This window comes from Sphaerodactylus townsendi, linkage group LG15 (assembly GCF_021028975.2).
Source record: "Sphaerodactylus townsendi isolate TG3544 linkage group LG15, MPM_Stown_v2.3, whole genome shotgun sequence".
In the NCBI taxonomy this organism is placed as follows: domain Eukaryota; kingdom Metazoa; phylum Chordata; class Lepidosauria; order Squamata; family Sphaerodactylidae; genus Sphaerodactylus; species Sphaerodactylus townsendi.
Window position 1 is genome coordinate 19,825,338 of NC_059439.1, and position 26,441 is coordinate 19,851,778.

The following is a 26,441-nucleotide window of genomic DNA, read 5'->3' on the forward strand; positions in this document are numbered from 1 at the left end:
GTTAAATATGCCAGAGACCTGTGGAATAGGCAGGGCCACCAATTCTGGGTTGGGAGTTTCTGGGGATTTGGGGATGGAGCCAGTGAGAGGCAAGATTTGAGCAGGGGAGTGACTTCAGTGAGGTAAAATGCCATAGAATTCACCCCACCCTACACGGCCGCCATTTTTTTTTTCCAGGCAAACTAATCTCGATTACTCAGAGATCAGATGTAATCCCAGGCTGGGCCGTACCACCCAGGGGAACATATGGGGTCCAATGTCCCTGAGCAGTGGCCATTTAGTCACGTGTGAGACAGAAAATTGCCCCCCACAGCCCTCTTCCTTCCCCACAGGTCCATAATATGATGGTGACTTTGAGATGACCTGGTACAAAAAAAAAAACATTGTTTGGTCGTGGTGGGGGAGGGCAGCTGCCCATACGGGGTTTGGGGGTGGAAAACTCAGATTTTGCACTGGGCTACTTTTTCCCTAGATACGCCTCTGATCCCAGGAGATGTCCAGACACCACCTGGAAATTAACTATCTAAGCAAAGCACCTGTATTTCTACGGGTTTTAATATACCAATGTCTTGAATATTCAATATATGTTGAATAAGAAAGGGCCTGCTGGATCAGACCAGAGTCCATCTAGTCCAGCGCTCTGCTACTCGCAGTGGCCCACCAGGTGCCTTTGGGAGCTCACGTGCAGGATGTGAAAGCAATGGCCTGCTGCTGCTGCTGCTGCTGCTGCTGCTGCTACCGAGCACCTGGTATGAGAGACATTGGGATATGGTGCTGATGGTGCCCCCTCTTTGCTCCCTGCACCGTTTACATCAGGGTAACCCTCATATTGAGGGGCCCGCTGCTCTCCCTTTCTGGGGAAGGTTTTAAAGGTGGATTTTGTTTTTTTGGATGCCTCTTTTTTAACTATTTAACTATTTAACTGTATTAACTGCTGTTTATATGGAGTTTTTAGCGAGTTTTATTGATTATTAACTGGATGGAGCTATGTTATTTGTTTATTGCATTTTGTATGATTTGCTCCTCTATTTGATATTGTTATGAATTTTATGCTGTACACCGCCCAGAGCCCTTCGGGGATGGGGCGGTATAGAAATCCAAGAAATGAAATGAAATGAAATGAAATGAAATGAAATGAAATAAATAAATAAATAAATAAATAAATAAATAAATAAATAAATAAATAAATAAATGCATGAATATTAATACCAGTAGCCATACAGGTGTGGTGTGGTGCCGTTTCTAGGCTGTAGGCCATGTTCTAGTGGCATTTTTCTACTGATGTTTCGCCTCCATCTGTGGCTGGCATCTTCAGAGGATCTGATCAGAGCCATACAGGTGCTTTGCTTGGATTGTTAACCTTTGACGGTTGTGCCACCTGGAGGTCAGCAACCCTGGACTCCAGTAAGATACATCACTAACATCATAACGCTACCCATTTATGAGCTGGTGAATGGGCTGCCACTTTGCAACCAGGGTATACTGCTGTAGTAAAATGCTTTCCATAGGGCAAAGTTGTGTCTAAATTGGAAATTTGGAGACATTTCCGCATAGATCTGGGACTGACTGAGGAGATAACCTTCCCATCTCTTCTCAACCGGTGTGCTGTTCTTCCGGGGTTGTCAATAAGGCTTCACGTGCTTGTACATCTGCCTCAGTAGGGCGCAGCGAAGCGCAAAGTGGTGAAATACATTTTTGGCAAGGAGCAGAGGGAATGTCTGTAGAGCCTGACCAGTGAAGTCACCTGCTCTTTGTCAATCCCAATATTTACATGTTACCTCATATTCGAAGACTGCTGACAAGACTAGGCAAAACTCTAAATGGCTGCAGGCGATTTTCAACCCGAGCGAAGCACGTTTAGATTTTCAAGGGGGGATATAATACAGACACACACACACACACACGTTCCCCTAGGAATGAATAAGGCTTTCCGTTCTTGACTTGGCTGTGTAATGCTTCAGATATATTAGCAAGTGAAGGGAACATAGTGATCTGCCGCCTAAAAGCTGCTGTTTCATTTCCTGTTACAGGTATTGAAGGCTGAGTGTGTCCAGAGAATTAAGCTTTTTGGCATGAGCTGAAGGGCTAGAATCAAAGTGTTCATAGTCCTTGACTCTTAGCTCACGGCTCGGCAGCCTGTGGTCTTGGATAAGCTGCCCGAGCGCATGCACTGTTCTCTTTTGAGGGGTTTTGGGGGGGGTGTTTTTATTTATTTATTTATTCTGGGTTTTCACATCTTCGTTTATTTTTAAAAAATTTCGAAGAGAAGAGTTTCGATTTCTACCCCACCTTTCTCCCCATTCAAAAGGGCTTACAAACTCCTTTCCCTTCCTCTCCCCACCACAGATCCCTTGTGAGGTGGCTGACGGCTGAGAGAGTTCTGAGAGGACGGAGACTAGCCCAGGGTCACCCAGCAGAAATGCAGGAGTGGGGAAAGAAATCCAGTTCACCGGATTAGAGTCTGCCGCTCAGGTGGAGGAGAGGGGAATCAAACCCAGTTCTCCAGATTAGAGTCCACTGCTCTTAACCACTACATCACACTGACTCTCCAGGGCCTGAATGTGACCAGAGAATTAAGCTTTTTTGGCCACCTTTCCAGCCAATGAGGGAACCCAGAGCAGTTTACAACATTGATCTCCTCTCCTCCATTTTATCCTCACAAAAACTGACTGAGTAAAAAAAAAAATGAAACGGCTAGGCCAGGATCACCCACTGAGTTTCCATAGCAAAGTGGCATTTGAATCCTCAGATACGAGTCCAACATTGTACCATACTGACTCTTCATTTACATTGTGTGTGTTTTTTGTTAACCCATTTGAGTTCAAACTGAAAAGTGGGGAATAAAAATACCTCAAGCAAATATGAAGGAGCCCTGTGGTACAGAGTGAACCACGCTGACAGAGTGGTAAGCTGCAATGGAAGTCGCTTTCAGGTACCCGGCTCAAAGTTGAGTCCTTTTGAGGATGGTAAATTGAGTACTCAGTTTGTTGGGGGTAAAGGATAGACAACTGGGGAAGACAATGGCAAACCACCCCACAAACATAGTTTGCCTAGTCAACATTGTGATGTGATATCACCCCATGGGCCAGAACTGGCCTCGTGCTTGCACCGGGGACTACGTTTACCTTTAAATAAATTAGAAAACAATGCGCTACATCCAATCTGCTTTTCTGCAGGTGAAAACGAAAGGAAGTGTCTGGTATAGGCAGAGGTGGGATCCAGCAGGTCCTCACCAGTTCCCGAGAGTGGGTTACTAATTATTTGTGTGTGCCGAGAGGGGGTTACTAATTGGGTCCGCTTTTCCATCTCCACGCCCTCGCCTCCCCGAGAGGCATACTGCCTTTGATGGTGAAGGTTCCGTATAGCAATTGCGACTAATAATGTAACTCCCTGAACTGGGTTAATCCCTTTCAGGTACTGTAATTCATTGATTCTCAGCCTTTTGTACCTTTTATCTCACCAGTCTCTATCAAAGAACCTGTGTGTTTCACCATTGCTGTGTTCAGATTTGTGAGTTGGGGCATTTTCTATAATGTGATGATGATTTAGAAATGACCTGGTGCAAAAAAAATTGGGGGGATCGTGGTAGGGTGGCTGCCCATGGAGGGGGGCATCCAACTCAGGTTTTGTCCAGGGCTCAGGTTTGCCTAGGTACACCTCTGCCCCCTTTGCTGAGGGGGGGCTGGCGAGGGAACCTGTTACTAAAATTTTTGGATCCCACCACTGGGTATAGGTATTTAAAAAGGCTGTGCTTGGGACCATGGGAACCTACATGTACAAACCCATGGGAAATTGGCGCTATAGTAAGGAGAATTGAGTGGGACTCAACAAAAACAACAATAGCAAAACAGTCTGCATACTATAGTTTTAAAAATAATGGTGGAGGTAGAAAATGCTGTCAAGCCACAACTGATTACGGCCTCACTATACCACGCCTGCTCTCTTGTTTTGTCCCCTTATTTAAAATAACAGCCCAATAATAATAGGCATAGGAGAGAAAGTGAAATGCAGGTAGCTTCTGAGCATATGCGCGTGTGAGGTGCACAAGAGAGAATGGTGAGGGGGTGGCAGCGAACCTGTGGAAATTGTCACATTTCATCTGCGCCGTTACCGCGACGTTTGCTTTGTACCACGCGAAACTATGTGTCCCCTGGCGAGTCGCCGTCCCTGGGCAGATGCTCCGTCTAGGCAGCTTGTGACAGGCGCTCGTGTTCTCAGCAGCTGTTGGCGTCTTTCAATGGCACCGTCCCATCTGCCACTCACCGCTCCCTCAGCTGGTGCCCAAGCCGCTCGGGCAGAGGTGTGCGTGACTCCTTGTGGGACTGGGTGGTCGGGCCTTGTCTTTATTATTATGTGCCATGTTGTCCCCTCCAGCTGTGGTTCTGCACCCCTACAGCCTACCCGTCTACCCGCCGGCACCCCAGTGTTACTCCGGGCTGGTTCAGGTATGTCGATTTGTGTGCGGGGAAGGGGGGGGCGAGCGCATGTGCCGAGTGTGATCTCCGCACAGTTGACAAGGCCCAGCTGCGGCTGGCCGGTGGTCTTTGAGGGGACAGCTGATAACGCCACCCCCGCAGATAATTCTCCTCATTCCTGAGTTATTTTTACAGAATCCCTCTTGGAGAGAGAAAGTCTCTTCCTTGTAAGGAGAGAGGTATTTACAGCTCCTGTGGGAACGGAGACAGAAGTCCGGGTTTTGACCTGATTCTGTGCATTCTCCTCGGTGTTGAGCCACACGGACTCTGTCAGTCGCGCATGACGTCTCTGTAGATTTAATAAAATGCCTCTCGCAGTGTTGTGGCGTTTCAATGGTGAGGCCACAGAGAAGTCCCCAACTGCTGTGAAACTCCCGGATCGAAGGGATTAGGAATTGCTTAGATTCTATAGACTGACTCCATCTTGGGGTTTTGCTACACCTCTGTGCCAGGGTTCTAGGGGTGCGGGGAAGGCGGTTGCCAGATCTAGGTTGGGAAATTCCTAGAGATTTTGGAGTAGAGCCTAGGGGAGGACAGGGATTTTAGTGGGACACAGCCAGTGGTGGGATCCAAAAATTTTAGTAACAGGTTCCCATGGTGGTGGGATTCAAACAGTGGCGTAGCGCCAATGGGGCTGGGCGGGGCAAGATGAGGGCGTGGCCAGGCATTCTAGGGGCGGGGCTGTGGCAAGGACACAGTCGCTGCGCCGGTCCTTGGGCGGGAAACGAATGCACGCAGGCGCAGGCTGCCACGCACGCCGGTGCACCTCCTGCTAGACTGCTTCAAGTTCTGCGCGCTACTGCTGAGAGGAGGGGCGTCACTAAGGCAAAAATCACGTGGCAAAATCACCCATTAGTAACCCCCTCTCGGCACACACAAGTAATTAGTAACCTACTCTTGGGAACCTGTGAGAACCTGCTGGATCCCACCTCTGCATGCAGGGAATCATGGGACCTGCATGTGAAGTAGCCATGTGAGGCAGGGGCTGGATGCTGGATCCCACCTCTGGGCACAGTGCCAATAGAGTCTATCCTCCAAAACATCCATTTTCTCCAGGGAAACTGATCTCTTCAGTCTGGAGCTGAGTTGTAATTCTGTAGATCCCCAGGTTCCACCTGAAGGCTGGCATCCCTCAGTAACACCACGCTGCCTCTCATACTTTACGTAGTTTCAAGTAGCTTCCAACTTCTGTAATGTAAGGTACCTTTGTAAGTTCTAACGTTCACTCCTGCATTATATCCAACTCGAAGGACCCTGTGAATAGGTAAACATGAGCGCCCTAATGCATCTCATAAACTAAAAAGGTTGCACTAACAGAGTAATCCTAAACCCATAGACTTCAACGCACGTAAAAAGCAGTGACTCTGCTTAGGAGTGAATTGTAAATTACTCGGATAGAAGAATGACATCCCACTGGAAGTAAGTTTTAACCGGACAAGCAAAATGACATTTGCAGGATTAGCCAAAGACGTTTTGATGTCTCAGAGGAATGAACTACTGTCCCTTGCAAAGATGCTATCGCTCTTGAATTCTATCACATTTGTACATCCCCATTCCTCCAAAAAGCGTGGGGCGGCATATGAGATTCACTCTGCTGTTTTACCCTCACAACAACAACACGGTAAGGTAGGTTAGGCTGAAAGAGAGTGACTCGTTCATTAAAGTCACCCCCCAAGCTTCAGAATTTGAGCCTGGATCTCCTAGATCCTAATCCACCACCTTAATCTCTACTATGCTGTCCCCATGGTAAGGAATTGTAAATTGCTTCATAGGCTGCCCTAAAGTGGACAGTTGCTTACATTTTGAAGACAGACATTACTTCCTGTCAAATTGCCCCCATTTCTTTCTCTTTCATGTTGATTTGATTTTCAGGCGCAATCTGTGTATTGGTGAATAGCACATTGATGATTTACAGGTGCATCTAAAGTGCTCTCAGTACAAAGAGGAGTGATTCATTCTCTTTGTACGGATTGAGCAGTTTTCTCTTCTAGCAAATCCTCCAAGAGTGGGCAAATCATCATTATTTATATCTCGCTCACAGACTTTTTTTTCCATCCACCCCTCCCAATTCCATTCAAATCACACCTGTCGCCTTTTTATCCTGCCCTTCCTCCAAAGAGCTGACAAAGAAACCCGTGTTTTAACAACACAACAACCTTGTGAGGTGGGCAAAACGGAGAGCTTGAGACTGGTCAAAGATCACCCAGCAAGTTCCTGGCAGCGCGAGGGTTTACACCCAGGTCGCCGCTCTGAGCCCTATTGGGAAGGGCGGGATATAAATTAAAAATAAATAAAAATAAAAAATAAATAAAACTTTGGCCAACATTCTTACCACTCTAATATTATGCGTAGGTGCCCTGATGAACGAACTGATGTAGAAAAATAGTATGCCACTTTTCTAGGCCGGCTAATAACCAAACAAAACCAGCCGAATAATGAAAACAAATCACACCAATAAAAACATATCAATAAGTCGATGAAAACATATCAGAAAGCCAATTAAAAACATGCTAATAAAACCAAGCTGGGCCATGAAAGCACATAAAACACAGCAGTCTAAAATGACATGGGTCGATTTCCCACTCACTATTAGATGCACGCTCCTCACGGCAAATATCCCGGGGTCCTGCAGCACTCCCCACTACACCAGCGGTGACAACACAGCCACCCTGATTCTGCCGCTCCTCCCACCCCTCAGCGTGTGGTATTTCGGTACCTCATTGGAGGTGCACCTTTTTGAAAACCACGTGCCGAAGCTGCAGTGGGGACCATGAAACCGTGCTCAAAAGGTCGAAGCAAACCAAAACGGTGTGTATCTACTTTCTCTTTTGAAGTGGGGAATCGACCATTGAGAAAACAGCCCTCAGGGTAGGAACAGAGCACAGAGCCCAATGAATAAATAAATGAAAAGAAGCCCTATGTTAAAAGCCTGGGTAACGAAATGGTTTGGCCTGGCGCTTAAAGGAAAGGAGGAATACGCAAACCTTAATATGCCTTATTGATCCATGTAGGGTACCAACCAGGCACCAGTCGCAGAGGTGGGATCCAGCAGGTTCTCACGGGTTCCCGAGAGTAGGTTACTAATTATTTGTGTGTGCCGAGAGGGGGTTACTAATTGGTGATTTTGCCACGTGATTTTTGCCTTAGTTACGCCCTTCCTCTCAGCAGTAGCGCACAGAACTTGAAGCAGTCTAGCAGGAGGTGAACCGGCGTGCGTGGCAGCCTGCGCCTGCGTGCATTCGTTTCCCGCCCAAGGACCGGCGTGGTGGCTGCGTCCTTGCCACAGCCCCGCCCAGGAATGCCCCACCCCCGAAATGCCCAGCCACGCCCCCGTCGTGTTGCGCCCAGCCCCACTGGCGCTACACCACAGTTTGAATCCCACCACCATGGGAACCTGTTACTAAAATTTTTGGATTCCACCACTGACCAGTCGGCAGTATTAATGAGATGCCACCTGTCCATTGGCAAGGGGTGGCAGAGGGGTTGCCCATTCCAGGTTGCAGAACCTGTGGACATTTGGAGGTGGAGCCTGGGAGAGACACAATGGGGTGCAATGCCATAAAGTCCAACTTTCTTTCTTTTTTTTTCGGGGGGAACTGATCTCTGTAGTCTGGAGATGAATTATAATTCTAGGGAACCCCCAGGTTCCATTTGGAGGCTGGCATCCAAAAGTGGAGCCCGCGACCCAGATTCCAGCTCCCCGACTGCCCTTTGCCCAATTGCCTTTGGTTCAGGATTTGTACACTTCTGAAAAAGATAAGATTAGTCATTTACGATTTATTTTCAAAGAAGACTGAAACATAAGCAGAGTCCACCTGAGGCCGCCCTCCTGAGTTCCTCAGTAATTCAGTGGGACCATTGCACACAAGACTGCGACACAGCTCCTGTGCCGATGCTCCTGGGAAAATGGCGAGGACCATGACAAGAGTTTGAGACAGGGCCAGGTCACGTCTGGATCTCTGCTTGCTTGCAAGGGCTTTGAGGAGGACGCCAGCTCTTTCTGCTTCCAGTGAGGGCTTGCAGCCTTCAAAAGTGGGCAGAGGCCTCCCACAGTTTGCCGACCCCCTGGAGGTGGAAAGTGCTATCAAGTCACAGCTGACTTGCAGGGGCTTTCCCCACTTACGTTCTGCTGCGCGCTACTCCGGGAAAGTAGCGTGGGGTCCAGCGGCACTCCCCACTTGCAAGGGCGGCAACCACGCAGCTGCCCCGACACTGCCGCTCTTGCACCACCTCAGTGCGCGTCATTCCTGGCGCTGAAGAAATGGCACCTTTTGATGACCCCACGCAGAGCGGGGTCGTGGGGAACCCCGAGAGCACACCAGGAATGACGCACGCTGAGGGGGCGCGAGAGTGGCACGCAGCAGAAGGTGAGTGGGGAAAGCCCCATGATGACCACAAAGGGTTTTCAAGGCAAGAGAAGTTCTCAGGTGATTTGTTATTGCCTGCCTCCGGCTTGGACAATTCTGAAAGGACAGTGACTGGCCCAAGATAATGCAGCAGACCCCCTGTGTGGGAATAGGGAATCAAACTTGTCCCTCAATATTGGAGTCTGCCACTGTTAACCACTGCATGATGCTGTCCTTTCCCAACCCTCATTAGAAGAAGAAGAGGGAGAGTTTTGGATTTATACCCCACCTTTTTCTCCTGTAAGGAGACTCAAGGTGGCTTACAAGCTCCTTTCCCGTCCTCTCCTCACAACAGACACCTGGTGAGGTAGGTGGAGCTGAGAGAGAGCTGAGAGAACTGTGACTAGCCCAAGGTCACCCAGCAGGAATGTAGGAGTACGGAAACACATCTGGTTCACCAGATAAGCCTCTGCCACTCAGGTGGAGGAGTGGGGAATCAAACCTGGTTCTCCAGATTAGAATCCACTTGCAGCAGTGGCGTAGGAGGTTAAGAGCTTGTGTATCTAATCTGGAGGAACTGGGTTTGATTCCCAGCTCTGCCGCCTGAGCTGTAGAGGCTTATCTGGGGAATTCAGATTAGCCTGTACACTCCCACACACGCCAGCTGGGTGATCTTGGGCTAGTTACAGCTTCTTGGAGCTCTCTCAGCCCCACCTACCTCACAGGGTGTTTGTTGTGAGGGGGGAAGGGCAAGGAGATTGTAAGCCCCTTTGAGTCTCCTTATGGAAGAGAAAGGGGGAATATAAATCCAAACTCTTCTTCACTCTTCTTATGCTCTTAATCTCTACACCATACTGGCTCTAGAGATCTCCAGGGCTCACCTAGAGGTTGGCAACCTTAACACAGCCTGTTGTCATTGTCAATCAATCCCCTTCCTCCTGTTTTCACCTCCAGAAAAAACAGGTTAGCTCCAGCTTGTGTTGTGTTAGCGCAAAAAACAGGCTTCAAGAATAATCTTTTCAGAGCTATCAGCCGGCTGAAAAGGATTGCTTTTCCGCTGATAAACGTTCTCGCCTTGATCCGATGATGAGCAGTTTAATGACTGGCACACAATACATTTCCAGCAAGATAAAAATGTAATATCTGAAAGCAGGCGTTTGGTTTGTTCCAGCGGAGAACTGATAGGACCGTCAATGCCACATCCCTTCCCTGTGGCTGGGCACACTCTCTTGAAAGTAAGAGTCCCCAAAGCACTTGACAAGGCAACCTCCCTTGGACTCAGAACAACCTGAAAGCCAGCATGGCATAGTGGTTAAGAGCAGGTGGGCTCTGAACCAGGTTTGATTCCCCACTCCTCCAAATGAGCTAATAAACAGGATTTGTTTCCCCACTTCTTCCCACGAAGCCTGCTGGGTGACCTTGGGCTAGTCACAGTTCTTCAGAACTCTCTCAGCCCCACCTACCTCACCAGGTGTCTGTTGTGGGGAGAGGAAGGGAAAAGAGTTTGTAAGCCACCTTGAGTCTCCTTACAGGGGAAAAAGGCAGGGTACGAAACCAAACTCCAAATATGACTTTTTGCATTCAGTGACCAATACGCTTGTGGTCTGCCTTGCATTAAGTGCTCCTCTTTCCATTGGATTCTTGATTGTGCACTCATCTTTGCCTCTTCGGAAATCCCCACGCTCAGATCAGAGAACCTCCATGGTTCGGTTTGGTTTGGTTTGGGTTTTTTGTTGCACTGCAGGCCTATCAATAATGCAATAGACCTGTGAAACTGACATGATCTGTTGCATTATCGATAGACCCAAACCAGCGCCACAAAAAAGGGGAGAAAAGGTGGCAGGGGAAAAAGGTGGCAGGCAACCTCCCCGGGGGGGGGGGGGGGGGGGGGAAGGGGGGGGGGAAGGTGGCAGGCAACCTCCCCAGAAGGAAATTGCATGGAAATAAAAAGAAGGGGGGGGATGGCAGATCAGATGGGCACGGGTGGAGATGCTTTGCAGCAGAAGACTTCCCCCACAAACAGAAAATAATGGGAAAAACACAGCGCAAAGCAAACAGCCGCCCTGAAAGCAGTAAGTGCACAAAACCCCAGTGTGTGTTCAACTGCTGACTCTTTGCTGCCTGGAGAACTCTACCCTGTCTCCTGAGCAAGAGCCCTGTCAGCAATCGGGTGGTCTTGCTTGGTCATGTTTGTGTTTTAAATTGTGTGTGGGTAGTAAGTTGCCTCCTAAAAGGACTGGAAGTGTTACAATGGCATGGGCTTGTCCGCTCCAGGTTAGGCAATTCCTGGATATTTGTGGGCATACCTCGGGGAGGGTAGTTTTGGGGGAGGGAGGAGGGGAGTCAAAGCACTAGGGAACACTAGTGATCCTCTGAAGATGCCAGCCACAGATGCAGACAAAAAAATCAGGAGAAAATGCTACTAGAACACAGCCATATAGTCCGGGAACCACACAACACCCCCACTAGGGAACAACGACTGAGAATACTTTGATACAGACCCTCAATTGCCCTAAGCCCCCCTTAGTGGAGGGATTAATATACTTGAAAATATAATTCAGTGATGGCAAACCTATGGCACGGGTGCCAGAGGTGGCATTCAGAGCCCTCTCTGTGGGCACGCACAGACAGAGTTCATCATGTGGGGGGGGGGGAATTGCCCCCACACACACACACATCTAGGCTGGCCTGGGCCACTGGGCTCAATTATTACCATTAAACCTAAGACCTAGTTTTGGGGAAGCAGTGTAGGTAACCCTGTTACGCGCTGTTAAACCCCACTGATTTTCATGCAAAGAACTAAAGCACGATCCTTTACCTTGGCGTAAGCTTGGTTGCTGGCAATATGGCTTGCTTCTGATTAAACCCTCCTAGGGTCGTGATTCACCCATTCGAAGAGTTGCATGGTTGCTTCAAAGCAAAGCCACCGACTACCACTAAGCTTACTCTTGAGTAACGCGCGCCTTGGAGCCAACCTCTTTTTCTAAATCTAAACTAAAACCTCAGTATTCAGGTTAAATTGCCATGTTGGCACTTTGCGATAAATAAGTGGGTTTTGGGTTTGCAGTTTGGGCACTCCGTCTTGAAAAGCTTCGCCATCAGTGATATAATTGCTAGAATTTAGCACAAAAAAGGCACCACATCCCAAATGCGCCTTTTCAGCTGCTAGAGGGATGACAAACGTAGAAGTATCTCCCAAACACATTTTTTAAAAAAAAATCAAAATCCAGCTCTTTTCATCGTGGCTGGGGTCAGCAAAGACCCAGGAGCCCGTTTCAATAACGGCCCCCTGGCAGGATAGCACAAAAGTCCTCCTGAGTGGCTCGTGCCACTCTTCCAAGGACAAAGCCATTTCATATACACCCATATGTGCAACACATCTTGTTAGTGATCAGGAAGGCGTTCCAACGGCGACAATCAAGCACGGGCAGGTTTGGAAGGAAGGAAATGTGACACGGTGGGAGTCTCAAGCCGGCGAATTCGCAAGACCAAATTGCACAGGGGCAAATCCATTGCGATGGGCAATTATTTAAAAAAAATGCGGTTCTCTTTTGACCAGAGGTCTCCACGCTAGCTTTTAAAGATCGGAGTCGTTCCTGTCAGGTGTGGGAGAGCCTTCCCCACAATCCAGCTCAGTTTTGTACTCTATTCAATTAGGAAAAGGCAATGAAATTTCTGCCACTCGGAGAAGTGGAAAGAGCAGAAGGATTTTATTCTGACGCCCAATAAACTGGAAGGCCCACGAAAATTGAAAACCCTTTCCTTTTTATTCTTAAGCTGTGACATTAGACTGAAGTGTGATAGATCTCGCTGAGGCTTTCAATTCGCTAGTTTCATTTTCTAAGTGGAAAGGGGCTAGGGAGGGGAAGGCAAAAGAGACCTCAGGTCAGATCCAAGCAGTTATTCTACGAGTGAAAAAGAGAGGGGCGGGGATCTCCTTTGACCACCCAAAAAAGTCCATGCAGGCAGTGGTGGGATCCAAAAATTTTAGTAACAGGTTCCCATGGTGGTGGGATTCAAACTGTGGGGCAGCGCCAAGGGGCTGGGTGGGGCACGACGGGGGCGGGGGCAGGCATTCCAGGGGCGGGGCATTCCTGGGCGGGGTTGTGGCAAGGACGCAGCCGCAGCGCCGGTCCTTGGGCGGGAAACGAATGCACGCAGGCGCAGGCTGCCATGCACGCCGGTGCACCTCCTGCCAGACTGCTTCAAGTTCTGCGCGCTACTGCTGAGAGGAGGGGCGTAACTAAGGCAAAAACCACGTGGCAAAATCACCAATTGGTAACCCCCTCTCGGCACACACAAATAATTAGTAACCTACTCTCGGGAACCCGTGAGAACCTGCTGGATCCCACCTCTGCATGCAGGGAATCATGAGACCTGCATGTGAGGCAGCCATCTGAGGCAGGGGCCTAATTGGGCAAGATTAAATGAAAAAAACAACTGCATGGATCCAACAGAACAACAATGGAGCTGATCTGGCCTTTTGCTCAAAGCACCTCATCAGTCCCTGTGTCTGAGAGAGACCCCCCTGGGACTTAGGGCCAAATCTATTTATGTCTGCCCGCCCCTTTTCCGGGCCTCTCTTAAGCAATGAGTGACAAGATAGTGCCGCAGTAAAGTGGCGCTATTTATAAAAGCAGAAAGTGGAGCCAACCTTGATAAGAAATGGCCTCCAAGGAGTCCTGAGTTATGTGCGTTTCCCCTGCCGAAGAGACGGCGGAGCAGCCAGTAAACCCTGGAAAAAGGACGCCAGGCCGGAACGCTTCGACTGTCCGTTGAACCCCCTTTGTTTCTGAAATGAGCAAACAGCTTCATGGAAACAGGTGGCCTTTGAACGCCTCTGACTGTCCGCTCCGGAGAATTCCATCCCCTAAATCAGAAGACCCTTTGGAGAGCCCCGCTCTTCAGTGATGTCAAGATTGAACCTGCTAGTTCCAAAATTAATTTCGTCTGCTTTCAGCTCTGGGCTTAGCTGAAATTGTAAATATACATATATCTATCTAGAGCAGTGGTGGCGAACCTATGGCACGGGTGCCAGAGGTGGCACTCAGAGCCCTCTCTATGGGCACGCGCACACAGAGTTCGTCATGTAGGGGGGGGGGTGGAAAATCCCACACACACACATCTAGGCTGTCCTGGGCCGCTGGGCACGACATGTAGGTAACCCTGTTAAGTGCTGTTAAACCCCACTGATTTTCATGGGAAGAACTAAAGCGCAATCCTTTACCTGGGAGTAAGCTCGGTTGCTGGCAATGGGGCTTGCTTCTAAACCCTCCTAGGGTCGTGATTCACCCATTCGAAGCGTTGCACAGTTGCCTCAAAGCAAAGCCATCGACTACCACCAAGCTTACTCCCAAGTAATGTGTGCCTTGGAGCCAACCGTTTTTTTTAAATTAAAACCTCAGTATTCAAATTAAATTGCTGTGTTGGCACTTTGCGATAAATAAGTGGGTTTTGGGTTGCAATTTGGGCACTCGGCCTCGAAAAGGTTCACCATCGCTGATCTAGAGTGACCAAAGTCTGCTCAAAACAACAGCTAGCAGCATCCTAATTTGAGGGTAGCGCCCCTTCTGATATTTCCCCAAGGAAAATAATTGCCTGCGCCACCCCACTCTTCACTCTACTGTTGTCTGTTTTGTGCTACCTGAGCACTGTGCAGATTTAAATGCTAAGATGATGTTTAGAGGGGGGAATGATAATAGTCTCGTGATACAACAGCTGCAGCATGAAAAACAGCGCCTTAATGTTCGTACACATGGATGGATTTACATGCATTTGGCGCATGAGACAGGATCAATCCGCCTCCCACTCACAGATTAGCTTCTAGAGGTTCTGGAGAGGGAGCCAAACCCCGAGAAATGGCAGCATGTTTCACTTGGGTGGCATTTTAACGAGACGTCCACAAAAAGGCAAGAGCAGGGATGGTCCTTCTGCCTGGGGGAACAGATGCTTCCTATTTCGTTTAGGTTTCATCACAGGTTTGGGTTTCCTGCTTCTTTCGATGCCGCTGTTGTGAGTTTATCTGAATAGCATATTTGATTTGCATGGCTTTCCTGGGCAATTTATATGTGCATTATGTACACATAATACACAACACCTGTTCTGAGGCAACTACTCTGGCTCCCTGTTTGCTACCAGGCCTGCTTTGTGAGTCACAATTCCAACTGTGCCTGCAGGCTTGTTGTAAGGATAAAACCCATATCCTCACAGGTCTCCGTGTCTTTCCCATTTCCACTTTGGTGCAGGGGACAGGGGGTTGGATTTGGATCCGGGAGACTGGATTCGAATCCCTTCTCCACCATTCGGGCCAGTCACACTCTTTCAGCCTCGGTTGAACAACCCCACAGGGTTGTTGTGGAAAAATAGAGGGAATGAACAGACTTGTGAGCCACTTGCGTTCCCATTCATGAGAAAAGTCAGTAGCGGGAGGGGGCAGTTCTGCAGGTTATAACCTGTACATGTAACCTGCTTGTATACATACTTTCTTCCTTGTGGCTGAGTGGCTCCCACCTCATGGTGAGCCAGCGTGGTGTAGCGATTAAGAGCAGGTGCACTCTAATCTGAAGAACCAGGTTTGATTCCCAGCTCGGCCACTTGAGCTGTGGAGGCTTATCTGGTGAACCAGATTAGCTTGTGCACTCCAACACATGCCAGCTGGGCGACCTTGGGCTAGTCACAGCTCTTCCGAGCTCTCTCCGCCCCACCTACCTCACGGGGTGTTTGCTGTGAGGGGGGGAAGGGAAAGGAGATTGTCAGCCCCTTTGAGTCTCCTTACAGGAGAGAAAGAGGGGATATAAATCCAAACTCTTCTTCTTGTGGAATGGCCTTTTTGAGGAAGTCAAGAAATCACCTAAACTCCTGGCTTTTTCCAAACTATGCAAAATGAATAATTCAAGAGGGCTTCGGTGCGCAGGTAACCGGGTTGCACTGCACAAAACGGTTTACAAGCTTACTTGAGTAAATGTTTAGAGGCTGATGTCAATAATAATAATAATAATACCAGTGGAGATTAAAATTAGAATCAGAGGGAATGAATTAATAGACTTATACATTATTAATCTGTTAGTAATCAAGGCTACAAGCAATCGTTTATCTGATAAATGCCAGTGGGTGTCAATTAAACAGCGGAATGCTAGATGAAATAAATATGATGGAGGACTCTCTCTTAAATTTGTATCATGTTGAATTTCACTGAGCAGTACGATCCAGGTATTGTTATTCTGCCTATTCTACAGTTTGATGTTCTTTTTAATACATTCTCATTTTCGAATGTATTTGTAAATGGATAAAAACAGATAAAGATGTTCTATAAAATACTACCACGTATAGCTTACTGTAAATAGGATCCTGTTATGCCACTCAATGGGTCAGTACACTTCCAGGTTGGTTCCAGACTCCTGCAATCCAACGCACTGTTTATTGAACATCCCATTTTGTTGGCTGTCCTGACTCACCCTGCGTAATGCACCTTCAGTCCCTGTACGAAAGGCGGACCGCAGATAACCCAAATAAATAAACAGTAGCAGAATGTATGTAAACACAAACACATAACAAATACATGTCATCACAACAGCCCTGTAAGGTAGGCGAGGCTGCACTCTCAGGTTACCCACTTGGGAAGTACCTGGAAATTGGGGGGAGGGGGGGTAGACCTGGGAAGCACAGGATATGGGGAGAGAAGGGACCTCATTAAGTTCTCCCCGCAAAGCAGCCAGGAGACCTGATCTCCATAATCCCAGGAGGTTTCCAACTCTATTCTGGAGAATGCTGTAAGAACAGTAGAAGAAGAGTTGGATTTATATCCCCCCTTTCTCTCCTATAGGAGACTCAAAGGGGCGTACAAACCCCTTTCCCTTCCCCCCTCACAACAAACACCCTGTGAGGTAGGTGGGGCTGAGAGCTCCGAAGAACTGTGACTAGCCCAAGGTCACCCAGCTGGCATGTGTGGGGGTACACAGGCTAATCTGAATTCCCCAGATAAGCCTCCACAGCTCAGACAGCAGAGCGGGGAATCAAACCTGGTCCCTCCAGATTAGAGTACACCTGCTCTTAACCACTACACCACTGCTGCTCCTGTAGTATGTAGTATTTATTGCATTAGCCACAGGCCCTCACGATCAACATTTAAACAAATGTTAAAAGGCATACTCCATAATTACAAATAAACTACATACAAAGGATAAAATCTTCTGAATTAAAATTGTCCAGAATATAGCCGAAACTATTTAAAAATAATTATGGCTAAACTTGCCCTTTGTAACATTCATTTCTGTTAAATATTGTATAATACAATGAGCGTATCTCATTACCAACGGCCTATATCAGCGTATCAACGGGGAATGTAAAAGCACAAAGTACAGTATCGAACACAAAATATGAAAAGCGATACAATCGATATAGCCCGATATATTTGAACACCAAAGGGGAATGGGCTACAATCTGGGTTTTCCCCACAGTCATTAGGGCCATATTCTGAAGAATGGCAAACCAATGCAATCTGGTCTAGCAATCTAGCCTAGCAAACCATTAATCTAGGCAAACAGTTTGCAAGCCTTCGACAATAATACATTGCAACTCGTCTAGCCATCTAGCAAGTATCCCGGAGGAGTCTTGGCCTCTCTGCTTTAAAGGAAGGGAGAGAAAACTCTCCCTGCCATTTCTTTGTTTGTGGCTGGATCCAGCTCCTGCAAGGACGGCGGGGGGGGGGGGGGTTGCCTCCCATTAATCCCTCTCCCTCCCCTCCGGACAGGTGGAACAGGTGTGTGGGCTGCAAGGCCGAGCCTTTGTGGGCAATTGCAAATTCCAGCGGAAGCTGCAGCTGTTTCTCCCCCTGTACTGTTTGTCTCAAAGCTCTGAACAGCTGAAAGACAAAAGAAAGAGCCGAGAAGCTACAAAGACGGTCCTGGGGAGCGGGGGGGGGGGGGGAGAGATGAGGAGATGGGAGCCAATCAGAGCGCCCGCGTCTATTCCGGAGGCTCCCTATTGGTGGAGACGCAGCACAAGGGATGCATTTATAGCGGGGTCTGTGGGGAGAGAAAGGATGCTTTTTTGTCTGGGCCGGAGGAGGACCTCAGTTCTGTTGGAGGGTTTGCGAGGTGGCTGGGGATGGGGCCCGTTGGTGTAGGTGGGTGACCATTGTGGGAGGATGGGTTTAAGGGGCCGGGGAGACAAAACAGGACTTCTGGGACCCCTGTGAGGAAGGAGAGGGCAGACTAAGGCAGGGGACTGGAAGCTGTTCTTTGTTTCGTTGTAGAAGAACAGCTTGTGGCTACAGGATGTTGGACTCTAAAGAGCCAACGGGATGCAGAGAGGTGAACTGGGAGGAGAAGGATGGAGAGTCCTTGTTTGTTCACGGGTGCCTCACTTTCTTTTTGCCCTAGCCTATCTCGCAGGGTTGTTGTGTGGGTGAGAATGGAGGTGGGAGACCCACGCCGGGCTGTTTTAAAGGAAGGGAGAGGAAAACCTGTCAGGTGGGGTTTTTTTGTGAGCGAGAAGGTGAGGGAGGTAAAGTTCTTGGTTCTGATTCTTCAAGGTAAGGAATTGCCCCCATTCAGCTCTTGATAAAAGCAGCTCCTTCTCAGGTCTGTAATATGGAGACAGCCACTACCTTGCAGGGTTGTTGTAAGGATGCCTGAAAAAAATTTAGGTTAAGTTCTGCTTGTAGACTCTAGACTCCCCAACTCTCTTGAACAGTCCCATTAGAAAGAAGAGGGTCTAAGGATCTCTGAGATAAGGTATCTATTGAGAGGTGGTCTGATCTGCTTGAAATGGGCTGTTCGTCTTTCAAGTCGCTTGTTACAGGGCCTGGTTTGACTGTCTCTCTCTCCCTCCTGCCCCATTTGTGCAGGGTAGCCCAGATGCCGCCGTACCACCTGCTGATGCCATGACCCAGACTTTCCCAGCCCAGTACCCCCCGCCCCCTCCCCAAGCTCGGCTGCCTCCACAGTACCACCTCCACGGCACCCCTTCGGAGTATCCATCGCCAACAGCACCGGATCATGGCCTGCGCATCTTCCCTGAGCAAGGACCGGCTGCCCCGGAACCGTTGCCTCCACCCCCAGCGGTAAGTGACGGCTCGCCTCACTTTGGCCATTATCGGGGACCTCACTGGAAGAGAGCGTTCCCTGGGGGTTAGAGCCAGGGAGGGCCCTCTGTCTAGTATCAAACAGAGAAATGGAGACTAACATTCTCCTTTCCCTCAGTACCTTCATCCCCAATAGGTGTTGGGTCGTGTTCATTCCTTTTGGGAGGACAGAAATGTACTTTTCTTACAACTTCACAAAGATAAATGAGTGACGTGGCTGATAGATCACAATCCGTGTTGAAAACTCAGACCCCTGCTCGGTTCTGGGTTCCTGCAGAGTTTTTTGAGCGCCTTAACCCAGAGCCATCAAGATTTCAACTCAAACGTACTCGCCTATTTTTCTTGAGAGCACCTCTTGCTTTGGCCACCAACGGCCTATACGCCTCTTTCCTTTAAGCCGGCTTAGGTCTCTGCTTCTCACAAAGCAAATGTCTTACTTGTCCACTGAAGTTCCTTGTGCCGTTTCCCCCACCCACCCACCCACCCATCTCCTTCCCCTCCCATCCCCAAACCACAAGGTTTAACTTGTGTTCGGGCTCAGGGGCCGTGAACTCTTCCATTTGTTATCAGGACCACGGCTGAATCTGAAACAGGAAAAGAAGTTCCTCTGAGCATGTGCCGAATCCTGGCCCCGCAAGATTTCCTTTCCTCTGTGCCTTATTATGTGTTGACTAGTGAGGAGCAGAACGGCTTTGCTGAGGCAGTAGATTTAAGAATGGCCCACGCTGAGGTGTACTTTTCTTCCCTTCCCCTCTCCAGCTGGAGGGTTTTGTTTTCTCTCTTCCTTTTTGATGTATGTGACGTTGTCGGCTTGTGAAGCGCTTACAAGACCGCTGGAGTCTTCAGAGGGTGCCATTCCCTAGAAGTCCTTGGTGTGTGTGAGTGTGTGTGAGAGGGAGATTTAGGTTGGCCAATCTCCAGGGGGAACCAGGAGATCTCCCACTATTACAATTGATCTCCGGATGGCTGTGATCAGTTCTCCTGGAGTAAATGGCTGCCTTGGAGGGTAGATTCTATAGCCGTGGTGGCGAACCTTTGGCACTCCAGATGTTGCCACTATGCTGGAAGTGGCTGACAATTCCACAATATCTGGAGTGCACCACCCCTTCCAGCATGGCCAATATGGCCATGCTGGAAGAGCTGTTAGCTCAATCCTGCTGGAGTCTCGCCTCTTCTAGCATTGTACCCCTCTGAAGTCTCTTCTTTGCCCAAATCATGCGGTCCCCAGACTCTACCTCAAAATCTCCAGGTCTTTCCCAACCCAGAACTGGCAACCCTAGAGATATTACAGTTCCCAGCATCAGGACTCCTCCAGCCCTGGGGTGGCTTCAGATGAGGGTACTGTTGCACTGTACTTTGCTGCGACCAGGATGACCTATTCCCGTACACTTCATTTGGCACGGAAGTATCAGATTTGGACTGTGGAGCCAGTGTGGTGTAGTGGCTAAGAGCCACAGACTCTAATCTGGAGAACCCGGGTTGATTCCCCACTCCTACACATGAAGCCTGCTGGGCGACCTTGGGCTAGTCACAGTTCTTTCCAAAATCTCTCAGCCCCACCTATCTCAGAAGGTTGTGGGTAGTGGAAGGAGTTTGTAAGCAGGCTCCTTAACAGTTGAGAATAGTGTCCAAACCTTTCTTCTCCCTTTCAGATCCATTCTCTTCTTTAGTCAAATGTATTGCTTTACATATATCATCCGTTTCTATCATCACACTAGGATCTACGGCAGGCAGAATGTTTGATTTCCTTCTCTTCCACATGAGTGGCGGACTCTTATCAGGTGAACTGGGTTTGTTTCCCTTTTCCTACACATGAAGCCTGCTGGGTGACCTTGGGCCAGTCTTCGAACTCTCTCAGCCCCACTTATTTCACAAGGTGGCTGTTGTGGGAAGGGGAGGGGAAGGCAATTGTAAGCCTCTTTGAGACTCCTTAAAAGTGGAAAAAAGTAGGGTATAAAAAACAACTCTTCTTCTTAGGAGCGCCTATAAAATACCTTCTAAAGAGGATAGGCAGTAACTCTGTTTAATGTATCTATTAACTTACAGATAGGCTCTGTCTTTCTCCCCCAGGCAGACCCAGAGCATATTATATCACTCTCTTCTTGCAATCCTCTTGTGAGGATAGTTCAGGCTGTGTGTGACTAGCCTAAGGTCACATCCAGTTTCCATGGCAGAGTAAGGATTCAAACCTGGATCTCCCAGCTGCTAGTCCAACACTCTCACCATTGTGTCACATTGCCCTCCTTATAGTCTCTGGGTCTTCTTTGGTCTTGGTTAGCAGTGAATTGGTTAGCAGTGATGGCCACTAACCTGGATAGCTTTAAAAAGGGCTTGGATAGATTTATGGAGGAGAAGTCAATCTATGGCTACCAATCTTGATCCTCCTTGATCTCAGATTGCAAATGCCTTAGCAGACCAGGTGCTCAGGAGCAGCACAGCAGAAGGCCATTGCTTTCACATCCTGCACGCGAGCTCCCAAAGGCACCTGGTGGGCCACTGCAAGTAGCAGAGTGCTGGACTAGATGGACTCTGGTCTGATCCAGCAGGCTAGTTTTTATGTTCTTATGTTCTTAATTGGAAGCCCAGATGCTTGTGCCAAAGAGCTATGCAAAAATACTGTATAGCCTGATTACAGATCCCAATGCGGAGGCATCTAATTTTGCTATCAGTTATAGCAAAGACAGAAGGGAACATTCCAGTTTGTTGAAATTCCTTTAAAAGATGTTGGTTTCTTTAAAGAAAAGATTCCTTAGATAGCCTGCACTCCAAAATATGCAACAAAATTCTCTTGAGATGCTTGATGCACTCCATAATCAGGGTACAAGGGTCCAAGTCTATAATTTGCCCCCACCCACATCTAAAAACAGGCTTTGAGCTAAAACTCTGGCAGCATTCACCTGTCCTGTGTTCTGTTACTTGTGATGGTTTCCAGCAGGCCCGGAGAAAAATGCCCTGTCCCTTTTATAGAGATAGCTAAGACTCTTTGAGACTTTTTTTCTCCAGGTCTGTTGGCAACCCTAAACCCAATTGCCACCTTTCATGCCTCTTTGCAACCTATGCCTTGTCTGCCAGCAGCAGTGTGAAGCATTTCATACCTTTGGACACTCATTAGATGGGGAGGAAAAGGTCATATTTGTCTCGCGTGATGCGAGTTCTCAGTTCTGGGGCAGAAGTACGCAGCCTAGGTTCTTTTGGCTCGTGTGCCCCATGAAGGGATCCAGAAAGACTTAACCTTGGATAAAAGCTTTTCCTAGCAATTGTATGGAGCATTTACGTTGTACATTGTATGTGTCCAGAGCGCATAACCTCCTTGAGAGCTAGTGTGGTATAGTGGTTAAGAACAGGTGGATTCTATTCTGGAGAACTGGTATGATTCCCCACCCCTCCACCTGAGTGGCAGAGGCTTATCTGGTGAACCAGATGTGTTTCCGCACTCCTACATTCCTGCTGGGTGACCTTGGGCTAGTTACAGTTCTTGGGAACTCTCTCAGCCCCACCTGCCTCACCGGGTGTCTTTTGTGGGGAGAGGAGGGAAAAAGAGCTTGTAACCCACCTTGAGTCTCTTTACAGGAGAGAAAGGTGGGGTATAAACCCCAAACTCCTCCTCCTCTTGGTCATAGGACTGGGGGCTACATGCATCCTGGCACATCCTCTAGACCAGTAGTCTTCAAACTATGGCCCTCCAGATGTTCATGGACTACAGTTCCCATCAGCCCCTGCCAGCATGGCCAAGTGGTAGGGCTTATGGGAATTGTAGTCTATGAACATCTGGACGGCCATAGTTTGAAGACCCCTGCTCTAGACCTATTCCCTCTCACAGAATGCCAGAAGCAGCTGGCAAATCCCAGCAGCCTTGAATATTCTGCAATGTTTAAAGGAGGATTCTAACTTAGGGCAAGGGTTTGATTAATCCTTTGGTGTTTGCTCTGACATGGCTGAGCGCAGCTCTGTTGTGGGCATCTCCTTGGAGAAGCTGCATCAAACTGAGCGTGCTCAGAATCCTTTGTAGTACTGAGTGGAATTCTGGGATACTCACTCGGTTCATAGTAGGGTGTCCACTCCCTTCATAGGATGGAAGAGACTCTTGAATCTTTTTTTTTAACATTGCCACCCAAATTGGTTCCCTTTATCTCATGTAGCCTCCCAAATTTCTAATTCTCGTGGTTTTTGCATATGGCAGGTGGCCTTGAATTGAAAGGAAAGATAGGATGTAGATGTCCTAATAATTGAAATGTACAGCCAGATCAGTGTTACCCAACCTTTTCGAGGTCAGGGTACCCTTGACCTCACTCTTCATATCTCACGGTACCCCTGCCGCCACCCTCCACCTTCCCCTCCCATTTTCCCTGCTTGCCACACCCCCCACCTTCCCCTCCCAGGGTGAAGGGAAGTACTGTGGGTGGTGGTGGCTGCTGACCTTGTGGCAGGCCCTGCCCCATGGGCCAGCTCCATGTCCTCCATGTGGGAGACACCACAAAAATGAGGGGGGGGCGGTAGTGTTGCCACGGTACCCCTGGGACATGCTCACGGCACCCCAGGGTACCACGGAACCCTGGTTGAGAATGGCTGAGCCAGATCCTGAAACATGAAAAACAAAATAACATCAAGCAGGAAAAGACAGATTAAAGTTTCAGCATCTAACTATAGTCCCAAAGATTTTATAGCTGTGGCGGTCAGAGTCCCCCTGTTTTCATTAACACAGTCCCCCTGTTTTCACTAGCGGAAAAACTGGTTGAATCAAATCTGATATGTTAGACACAGACTATATAGAGTGCCAGATTATTCCCTCTCATTCCCAATTAACGCCCGCAGTACTAATTGCAAATCGGCTTGCATAGAGTTCATCAAAGAAGCCATTCAATGTGTGAGCTTGGCTGATGGCCTTAAGAATGAACCCCAAAACCAGGGTCTTGGGTCTGGAGTCTGAGACTTGGGAATACAACCGTCTACACCAGTGGTGGCGAACCTATGGCATGGGTGCCAGAGGTGGCACTCAGAGCCCTCTCTGTGGGCACGCATAGAGTCGCCCCCCCCCCCAATCTAGGCTGGCCTGGGCCGCTGGCCTTGATTATTAGCATTAAACCTAAGACCTAATTTTGGGGAAGCAGTGTAGGTAACCCTGTTAAGCGCTGTTAAACCCCACTGATTTTCATGCAAAGAACTAAAGCGCGATCCTTTACCTGGGAGTAAGCTCAGTTGCTGGCAATGGGGCTTGCTTCTGAGTAAACCCTCCTAGGGTCGTGATTCACCCGTTGGAAGAGTGGCACGGTTGCTTCAAAGCAAAGCCATCAACTACTACCAAGCTTACTCCCGAGTAATGCATGCCTTGGAGCCAACTGTTTTTTCCTAAACTAAAACCTCAGTATTCAGGTTAAATTGCCGGCACTTTGCAATAAATAAATGGGTTTGGGGTTGCAATTTGGGCACTCCGTCTCGAAAAGGTTCGCCATCACTGGTCTACACCCATTAGACCTGTTCACACGTTCCAGTGAACATTCATACTCTCGTTTGTAAGAGAGTACTGAGGCCTGCTCAGTCTGGGAACCAGTATCCGGATAAATGGGTGTGAAATCTGAGTCGTACATTGAGCTGTGTGTGGGCTGAATGAAACCTGAGAATGATTCAACACAGTATAAAGAAAAATCAAGCTTGTGTGGCTTGTCCGCGCATTCATTGTGATTTGTGAGCAGGGCTGCCGTTGTGTGGAAACGACCAAGGGACGAGGAGCCTCCCGTCTCCGCAAAGTTTCTTCTCGCGGAGCCTATTCTTGGTTGCCGTAGCCGAACGGCCAAATCCCTGTTGACAGTTCTGTGTTCTGTCACCTTTATCTCTCCGAAGCCACTGCGGCCTGGAAAATAGATTACGTCTATTAGTCAGAAGGTTCCAAATTGGGGTTTTCATGCTCCGGAGGAGGCAGCTTCTAATTGTTTGGTCTGAAGACGGCCAAGAGGTCTCTCCCCACCGCTCCGCCGCCCCCACATTTCATACAAGGCCTCCTCCTCAGCCAGTGAATCTGAGGAGCAGGTTTCTGTGTCCATATTGGGTAACACTTCTTTTTTCTCCAGCAAAGGCAGCTGCCACCCTATCAGATTCCCCGTTCCCCTCCCCAGCCGCTCCATCTTCGCTGGCAGCTGTTTATCTCCACCCGGGGACAAGTGGTGTGTTGCTGAGTCTTGTATCTGAAGGGCACTGTGTCCTTTCCGAAGCTATAAACAGACAGGAGCGAAGATGTTTTTGGTGTGTGAGGCAGGAAATCAAAAAGACGTCTCCTCCTCGCTCCTCCAGTGATTAAAATGTAATGATAATAAATGGCCGAGGGCTGGCGTGGGACGGGGGTTTGAATGTTGGATAAGGGACCACCAGGTTTGAATCCCCCCTTCCTTCTGCCATGAAAACCAGCCGAGGACTCTTGGGCGTGTCACAGTCACTCCGTCAAACCTGCCTTCACAATGTATTTAAGCGGAGGAGGAGGGAACTGTGGGATAAGCTGGTTTGAGTCCCCGATCGGGGAGAAAAGTGGGTTATAAAATTAAAAATAAACAAACAATTGACAATGTATTGTCGAAGGCTTTCACGGCCGGAATCACTTGGGTGCTGTGTGGTTTCCGGGCTGTATGGCCGTGTTCTAGCAGCATTCTCTCCTGACGTTTCGCCTGCATCTGTGGCTGGCATCTCCAGATCCTCTGAAGATGCCAGCCACACAGCCCCCAAACAATTGACAACTTTTCAGTTTCAGAGATGCTTTTCAGTGGTGTCTCTGCCTCTTCCGCCTGAGGTTGGCTGCCGTTTGAAGGTAGAGCTGGTCTTGAGTGATAGCAGTCAGTCCTCGATCTAGGGTCGCCAGCTACGGACTGGAAAACACCTGGAGATTTGGGGGTGGAGTTTGAGGGGGCGGGGTTTGGAGAAGGGAGGGACTGTCATTTGGGTATAATGCAATTTGGGTCTACCTTTCAAAGCAGCCATGTTCTCCAGGTGACCTGATCAGGTGTAATAACGGGAGATCTCCAGCCACCAGCAGAGGTTTGCCGCTCCATCTGAAGTGCAACCTATCATCCACACCCTCTACAAGCCTCCTTTTCTTTACCTGCAGACCCCTGAGAGCCGGCGTGGCATAGTGGTTAAGAGCGGGTGGATTCTAATCTGTAGAACCGGGTTTGATTCCTCACTCCTCCACCTGAGTGGCAGAGGCTTATCTGGTGAACCAGATGTGTTTCCGCACTCCTGCATTCCTGCTGGGTGACCTTGGGCTAGTCACAGATCTCGGGAACTCTCTCAGCCCCACCTGCCTCACAAGGTGTCTGTTGTGGGGAGAGGAAGCTTGTAAGGCACCTTGAGTCTCCTTACAGGAGAGAAAGGTGGGGTAAAATCCAAACTCTCCTCCTTCTCTCCTGCTTCTTTGCTGTAGCCCATTTTGAACCAGAGGGCTGGGATTTGCCAGTGGATTGAGTCCTGGCCTACACTGGGTTGCTGCACCATGTTCTTTCTTTGAAGAGTGTCTTAACTTACTGCATCTGTGTATGGTTCTCCAGTTGCACA

The 26,441-nt window shown here is 48.7% G+C and overlaps 1 protein-coding gene across 2 annotated transcripts in view; it reads left to right on the top strand.

Moving 5' to 3' along the window:
- Window positions 1-4,314: 4,314 nt before the first annotated feature.
- LOC125445098 (RNA binding protein fox-1 homolog 1-like) overlaps window positions 4,315-26,441 on the top strand; it is a 50,510-nt gene continuing 28,383 nt past the window's right edge. Inside the window, exons 1-2 of one of the 2 annotated variants that reach the window (XM_048517947.1) lie at window positions 4,315-4,445; window positions 18,669-18,884. In XM_048517947.1, coding sequence (XP_048373904.1) covers window positions 4,359-4,445; window positions 18,669-18,884 — 303 coding nt within the window. In that variant the 5' untranslated portion in view covers window positions 4,315-4,358. Of the gene's footprint in view, window positions 4,446-17,844; window positions 17,946-18,668; window positions 18,885-26,441 lie in introns of those variants that run through there. The other variant, XM_048517948.1, reaches the window with a different exon arrangement.